The sequence below is a fragment of the Pyxicephalus adspersus genome, chromosome 7 (assembly GCF_032062135.1).
Source record: "Pyxicephalus adspersus chromosome 7, UCB_Pads_2.0, whole genome shotgun sequence".
Lineage (NCBI taxonomy): Eukaryota > Metazoa > Chordata > Amphibia > Anura > Pyxicephalidae > Pyxicephalus > Pyxicephalus adspersus.
In genome coordinates, this window is record NC_092864.1 from 57,875,790 (window position 1) to 57,883,822 (window position 8,033).

The 8,033-nt window shown below is 37.4% G+C and overlaps 1 protein-coding gene across 4 annotated transcripts in view; it reads left to right on the forward strand.

The window, feature by feature from the left end:
- The window catches only part of ITGB2 (integrin subunit beta 2), a 37,287-nt gene extending 32,180 nt beyond the window's left edge, over window positions 1-5,107 (forward strand). For all 4 annotated transcript variants that reach the window (XM_072418612.1, XM_072418614.1, XM_072418611.1 and 1 more), the window contains 2 exons: window positions 2,075-2,241; window positions 2,801-5,107. In XM_072418612.1, the coding sequence (XP_072274713.1) occupies window positions 2,075-2,241; window positions 2,801-2,869 (236 nt within the window). In that variant the 3' untranslated portion in view covers window positions 2,870-5,107. The remainder of the gene's footprint in view (window positions 1-2,074; window positions 2,242-2,800) is intronic.
- Window positions 5,108-8,033: the final 2,926 nt, after the last annotated feature.

Consider the following 8,033-nt stretch of genomic DNA (forward strand, 5'->3'; position numbering starts at 1 on the left):
GAATGGGAAATTAGTCTTTAAATTAGGCCCCCATGCTCTGGTGACATTGGAGAATACATTTCTTTGTATTGAGGGAAAATTTACCAAAACTCATTTACCAAAACTCATTCCAAAGCTTGTATATATTGTAGTTACAGACAGCAGTGCCTCTTAAACAGCTGATATACCTCTATGAAGTTGTAGACACAAGCTTTCCTAGGCAAATCCCTGTTTGGGAAGTGCATTGCTATTTTTTTGGAGGCTTTCTGGAAAAGTGTACATTTTTTGGGAATTGTTTAAGGCTCAATTAGCATTTTATTAGTCCCCTATAGAAAACAAATCTTCAGTTTTTGAGTTCTTACTAAAAGATGAATGTACACATTTTTGTCATACTTGTTCTCCCTGTATGGGACATTTATTAGTAAATCCAGAAAAATCACCGTAGGCAAGTAGTGCAGTAACTGTTTAAAAGAGTCAGACAAATCTCTGCAGTCTAAATGATCACCATCATAAGCAGATGAAGTCATTGGGTGAGCATTGACACCATTATTATTATTATTATTACACAGTATTTATATAGTGCTGCACAAAGCCCATAGTCATGTCACTAGCTGTCCCTAAAGGAGCTCACAATCTTAGGTCCCTACCTCAGTCATATTACAATCTAAGGTCAACTTTTGCGGGGAAGCCAATTAACCTAACTGCATGTTTTTGGAATGTGGGAGGAAACTGGAGTACCCAGGGTAAAACCACACAAACACAGGGAGAACCTGCAAACTCCATGCAGATAGTGTCCTGGCTGAGATTCAAACCTGGGACCTAACTCTGCAAAGAGTGCTAACCTGTGAGCCACTGTGCCGCATAATAAATATTACTGGAGATACTAAAGGCAGGGTATAGTCCGGCCTGCCTAAAAAACTGTATTTACTTTCTGGAAATCACTAATACACATTATAAAGAAAATCTGTACAAGTAAGTAAAATATTTGCTGTATAAACAACCAGCCAAATCATACCACACATCAACACAAAACCCCAATTACAAATTAGCACTTATCTGCTAGGTGCACTAGTTACTTAGTAATTAATATAATAACACCAAATTATTCATGACATAACACTGCACAGACTTAGTGATTCCTTGCTGAAATTCTCCATTACCTTAGGCCAAAACTGTGTGCTTGCAAATATCACATGTGGATGCGGAAGTGTTACTGTTAGTGTTACTGTTCCAATAAAATTCCTGTGACAACAGCCTTGGGTGCAGTGAGATGGGGAGCATTAACCACCCCTTTCAGAAAGTCCAAATCTACTGACCTCACTATACCACCTAAATTCTGTTAGATTAATATTCCAGATTGACTCCTATCTAAATTTGGCAAATTGCAATCAGCTAAATAATTGAAATAAAAAAACCCAAAACAGCTACTATTCTGGTCAAATCTTCTATTTGTTATGATAATAAAGATAACTTTTACTGTAGTAAATATTGGCAGCAGTAGGGATGAAGAAAGCAATATAAAGCTTATATAAAGAAGTGAGCATGACATTATTTGTTAGCTCAGACAGGGGATTCCAACTATTTATGTAGATCATTTAGGCTGGGGCACATTTAGAAGTTATTTAGAAAAGAAATAAAAAGTTTTATTACGCTCCAATAAGCACTTTTTAGTTTGCTTGTGACATTATTAGGAGGGCCCCAAAACATTTTTTATTAAAAAAAAAAAACATTAACCAATTTAGGGCATTCCAAGTCTGTTATTTTATTGTTTTGTGCAATAACATGTTACAATGGTGCAGACAGCAAATGTCCCCATACTATACAATACAAAGGTTTTTTACAGTGGAATTTGTAAATTGATGAAAGTATCACACCTAAGGAAATATTGTTAATTGACCTGGGACAAAAATATATTGTTACTGTAAGTACTGAGATGCTAATGAGATAAAAATACTCACAGGTTCGGAGAAATAAAGTCACCTATCTGTATTGGTATCTTATCATTTAGGTGTATTTAACTGATTGCCTGGAGTTCAATATGATTACAGCATCCTGCCTATTTACCTTTCCATGAAACTATGTGCTTTCCTTACAGAGTGTCCTGAAGCCCCCAACTTATTGGCTATTGTAGGAGGTACAATTGGAGGTGTTCTTCTTATCGGTGTGATCTGCCTTCTTATCTGGAAATGTATCACAGAAGTGAAAGACAGGAGGGAGTACCAGCGATTTGAGAAGGAAAAGCAAAAGACCCAATGGAAAGATGTAAGACATTGAATAATTGCTTGTATCTTTTTAATTGTTTTACCGCTGTCAGGACATTTTTCTTAGTCTTAACCTGCTTCTGTCTGTAATTTCCCTATGAAGGTGCAGTTGTGCACAGACTATGAACATTACATTATTTACATATTCCTAACAAGTAGTAAATGAGCAAGCCATACCTAACTGCTCTATATTCTTACAATGTATATCTTTTCCCCAAAGATCACAAACAGGGCTCCTGGGGTGGGTTTCCGTTTCCAACAACTTGCAAACACCTTCTGATTGTTTACATTGGAGGTACCAAAGAAGGCCATGTACAGACTAGGGGTTTTTGCATTTTTGCACTTTGGTGTTTGCAAGAATTTAAGACAAGGAAAAAAAAATTAAGTCTAGACAACTAGAGTTGCTTTGTGAGAGTAGAAGTAAGCTGAAGAAAGACTAGTTGTAAGTTTTCTGGTCATGAATGATTGCCCCAAATATAACAAATACTAGTGTGTTTATAGGAATTCTTGTGTAAATGCAAAGTCACACTTAAACAATCTATGTTTATATTGTTTTTTAGCAAATCAATCCCATATTTAGCGAAGCAACCACCACTGTGAAGAATCCACATTTTGATGGTGAAGAATAATCAAGGAACAATGCACAGGAGAGGAAACTCATCACTTTCCTTTTCATCATTTATGAAGAAAGTTTAAAAGACTGAAGAATGTTTAAATATGCTTTGCTCAAGTAAACGTATTTCAAAAAGGAAATTTTCACATTATGAAAAAACAAGGACAAACACCACTGCCGCCTGTTACTGAACTGCAATAATAATATCGGCTTGCATCTGTAAAAATCATTATGTCTGGACAGTTCTAAAAGACTCCGAGCCTGTCTATAAACTGTATGCTTGTGGACTGCACCAGAGACAAACAGGGATGAAAAGATTTGGTATTATATATATTATTGGTGGTTTAGAAAACATGCAGTAAGGTGTAAAGGTATAGATATATCATACAGAAATATTTAATGCTAAGAATGCATAACTAAGACAGACTAAGTCAGATATATTTGCACACTGGTAAAATACCTGTCACAAATTATTCATAAAAAGTTGGAATATTTAGTTAGTGTTTTATAAGAATACATTATTACTTAATGTTATAATGCTATAAGTAAACCTATTTACTATCAGTTCTATTTAGAAACAGTCATATACTATCTAAAGTGGATATAAAGGCAAAAAATGTTTTTTTTTTAAGCTTTGGATATGAAACTATGGAAGGATTAGACTATCAATATTTTACTTTCTGTGTCGCAACTGCTAAGATTCACTGGATTTATCTGTTCTGGTGACCATTGTCACTAAGACAGAAAGTGTGGAAACTCAATATTTGAGTTATCATTAGAGGTGAGGGAAGACCCTCCAGTGGGGACAACTGTTCTATGGACAACACTCTATGGTAACAGTTCCATTTGGAGATTTTTTTTTCAATTCCTGTTGCAGGAAGCGAATAGAACTCTCCCTAGCAGGTTACAGACAGCATAAATAACCTGATAGTGGTCAAATCTTCCCTAAATTCCCTAATACAAAGCTAAAATGTTTAGTATCTGCTTCTTTGTTACATTTTATTCACAGTCTAGCATATCATACAGAAAGGAGCCATACTGTTTAGTTTAGTTAGGTCATATCCTTTTCAGGGGGAGAGCTGTAGATCTCAGGGAAAACAAATCATTTTGTTGCTTGCAGTCATTTTATTGTCACTGTAGTCTTCCTGCTTTGGTTTACAAAGCAATTAGAGACTTACCTTCTTCTCAGGCATGCTAAGCCTCCATAATAAAGTAAATCGAATCATGCAGTTATTTGGAATGGAAAAGATGCTGTTCTTATAGGTAATAATGGTTTGGTAAATCAGTAGGAACAGAGGAGACAATTTGACTTTAATTTACCATCTAGACCAGGGGTTGGCAAAGTTTTATGGCCACTAATAGCCATTTATGGGGGTGGGAGGGAGCACACTAGGCCGGACTCAGGGAACACCCCTGAAGTGAAATCCCTCTCCTCCGTATGCATTGTGGAGGAGAGGGATTTACCTTCAAGAAGCTTTCCCTATTTACCGTGGCGGCAGAACTATCAATGCCAGCCGTGGTAAATAGGGGAGCAACTGCAAGGGGGCCGCTCTGGTAGTTCCTAACGCCCCCTTGCCGATCCGCCAGCAACCCGCAGCACCGAGGCCGCGGGTTGCCATCTGGCATTAGGCCGGATCGGCCAGGGGGCGTTAGGCTGGAACGAACCACCGGCTAGGCCATATCAGGCCTATAGACCGGAGTTTCCCGACCCCTGATCTAGATCTTTATATCATGCAATGCCAGGCTGAACATGAATGTTGTTTTAAGCACTAGAAAGCTAAAATCTTGTAAATACTGCTTTATATATTGCATTTAGAACTGATATTTACAAGCTGAAGTCTGTGAGAATTCCCATAGGGCCGTGCTTTTGCTTTTCATGATTTAGGTCTAAGAAATGTTGTAATCAATGCTGGATCTCACTCTTGGTCACTGCCATTTTTGTTGTGACAGCAATGGACCCATCAGAGTATTACTGTCACTGTTTTCACTAATCCTGAGCATGCACAGTGAGGTGTTTGTGGTGCGCTTACTGTAGCTCCCTCGGCAGGTGTAATTCCATCACTACTGCTACTAGATGTGTGCAGGATCCCCAGCACTGCTGGCTTATAATTCTGCCTCTCACATTATCAAGAAATGTTCAGTAATGACACTGAGGTACTGCTACTGGCTCATTCATCTGCAGGCTTTTAACAGCCCTTTCTTTTGTAAGAGTGTTTTTATCCTTTTTTAATAAAGTTTATAGCGTTATTTTACTCCTGCCACCCCCATAAAAAAATACTGCATTAAGAAGTGCCAAGTAATCTAAAGCAATGAAAATCAGTCAACATAAATGCGGGTGTAGACCTTCTCACTATTCAGGGTCAGAAATGTGACCCCCACATGATTTACAAAGAAACACAAAGCAGGGATAACACAATATATTTATGTTAGCTGGCTGAGGCTTGAAGGCAGTGTGGGGACAAACCTCTTTACACAGAACATAGATCTTCTTCAGAACAGCAGGAGGTATAAAGTTCAGAGTGAACCCAGCATGGAGATTTGATGGATCTACAGAAGGGAGACGTGGACACTTCTTCTCTGGTTTCATTATGTGGAAAGAAGGCAGGAGATACTATAGCTGCTACCTGCACCCTCACCAGTGGGGAGGAATAGATGGACTGGATTAAGGAAACAAAATGACAATGAAACCCAAACCACTATAGCCATAGATAGCACAAATCCCGGGAGCCAGGAACCCTTAGATTTCTTTTAACCTTTTTTTTTTACCTTTCCTTTCCTGTTTTCTTTTGCTATGTTACCAATGTGAGAGTTTCATCATTTCATTTACCTCCCCCCTCCAATTTTTTTCTCACCCCTCTCCTATTCATTTCTACTTACTCCATAATAAAACAAAAGAAGCAAACAATACAGTGCTACTTGTTATTCTGTGAACAGTACATTGGTTTGGTCTTCATTATTCAGAGGTATTTTGGGGATTTATTGCACTTTATTGTATTGTTATTTCTCTCTGCCCTTGTAATGATATTGTCTTTTTGTTATAGCTGCGTTTTGTTTACACTTTAAAAATGTATTTATGAAACTTGAATAAGATGCAATGCCTGATTTATTAAATTCTCCAAGGCTGGGGAGGATGCACTTTCATCAGTGAACTTGGGTGATCCAGCAAACCTGGAGTTGATTTCTTCAAAGTAATTTTCTATTTGCTAGCAAATGTTTTGAATCCTGGACCAGTTCCATTCCAGGTTTGCTGATTCACCCAGCTTTACTGATGAAATTGTATCCTCTCCAGCCTTGGAGAGCTTTAATCCCCCTGGGGGTATTCCCGAGTGTGGCTCGGGGTAAAAAAGAAACTTGCAAAAGCAGTAATCCCAAGCCACACTCGGGGTAGCTAAAAACACACTTAAAGTTTATTATTAAATTTATTAAATATTTGACAAATTTCGGAGAGTTATTCCTATAAATTATAGGCCTACAATGTAAACTAAATTTCCATGCAAAACAATGTACCGCTTTTTGCGGTAATACATCAGGCCCAATAGCAGAACAACAAAGGAAAAAAAAGCTCTAATCATACAACAAACAATACAATAAACAAGTATAAGTGACCAGTCAATAAAGTAATAATAACTGCATTTCTATTGCTTAGTAACAATTAATTAAAAAACAGATTAATTGCAAATGCTAAAATTAAGATGTTTAAAGATTTTATGACATGAAAATGACTGTATTGCAATCTCCTACTGACTCATATTTAGTCAGGACTGTTAGTAATATAGTATATTAGTAAATTAGTATATTAGTAATATTAGCAAATATTTGGATACCTTCAGGCTTTATTTGAAACTAACAAATAGAAAGTTTAATGAGCTGAAAAGTTGACTAGCGTTCCCCCTGCTTGGTTGTCCGGGAAAAAGCATTTTTTTAACATTAAATAATTTTTTATTTAACAAATCTTAACCATATTAAGAAAACAATAAAAACTATACAAGTAACTACAATCTGAATACTGTAATTTGCTGCACAAATATGACTAATACAAAGTGAAGGGTTGTCCAGGATCAGCACAAATCATAAAAGATTTAGAAGATAAATTCTCAGTGATAACTTTTACCAATAAATGAGAAAATACCAATAATTTAAAAGGCAGACTACAATTTAATTTAGAAATATAACTAAAGACTGCAAGTCATCAATGATGGCACAATACTCAACATATTGTTTTCCTTCATTGTCATGGTGTGTTTATTAAAGAGGAAGTAAACTCAAAACCCCCAACAAAAATACACTTACCTTCAATTCGGCAGGGCAGTCCGATCCATCTGGAGGTTTCCTCCATCGGGTCCCGCGTTGTCCCGGCATCTGTCTTCAGGCCAGTGCCATCTTCTTAGGTAGGTATCCCGGAAAGCTTTGCACTCCCCTTCATTTTAGGCTATCAGGAATTAGGAGGTAGTGCTGCCTTTTTTTTTAAATCAAACAAGAGAATTTTTACTTCAGATAAAAGGGTTGTCTACCCTTTTATGTAAAGTGACATTTCTGAGTATAGGTACGCTTTAACTGTGATGTTCTGTGATGGACCAATTGTTTGATTTTATTCATATTATAAGTAAAAAGAATGGAGGTGACTATAAGGTACCTGGCACATGTGCAGGGCTGGATTACTGGTCCTGCACCCTACTACTGCCAGGAAGAGATTAGGCTGGATAAGAAAGCAGTAACAAAAGTCACCACTAGAGACCCCCACTGAGTATGAAAGAGTAAAAAGTAAAAGGCAAGGTGGGTTTCAGGAAAGAAATGAAGAAAGTTTTCTTCATAGCAGACACCATAACAAAAGGTCTGATTCTAGAAATGTTGCTTCATTTAAGTTCTTCCATTTAAAAAAAAACAATAACATACAAAAAAAAAGAAAGCAGAAGATGGCGGCGCAAGGACAACGCAGGACTGGATGGCAGGAAGGACCGGCGCCATTGAGGGGTCTGCGGGATATTAAGGGTGTGATTTTTTTATTTGTAGTTTAGTTACGCTATATAACAACGCACATTACCCCGCCACAGAACCATTGTTATAGCAGCCTTGGGGTAATGTCGCCCTCCCTGTGCCCTGTGGGTTTCAGAATCTCAGTTTGGGTTTGGTCCAGCTTGAGATTCAATGACAAAGCTTGATGGAAATTATTGTTTGAGTTT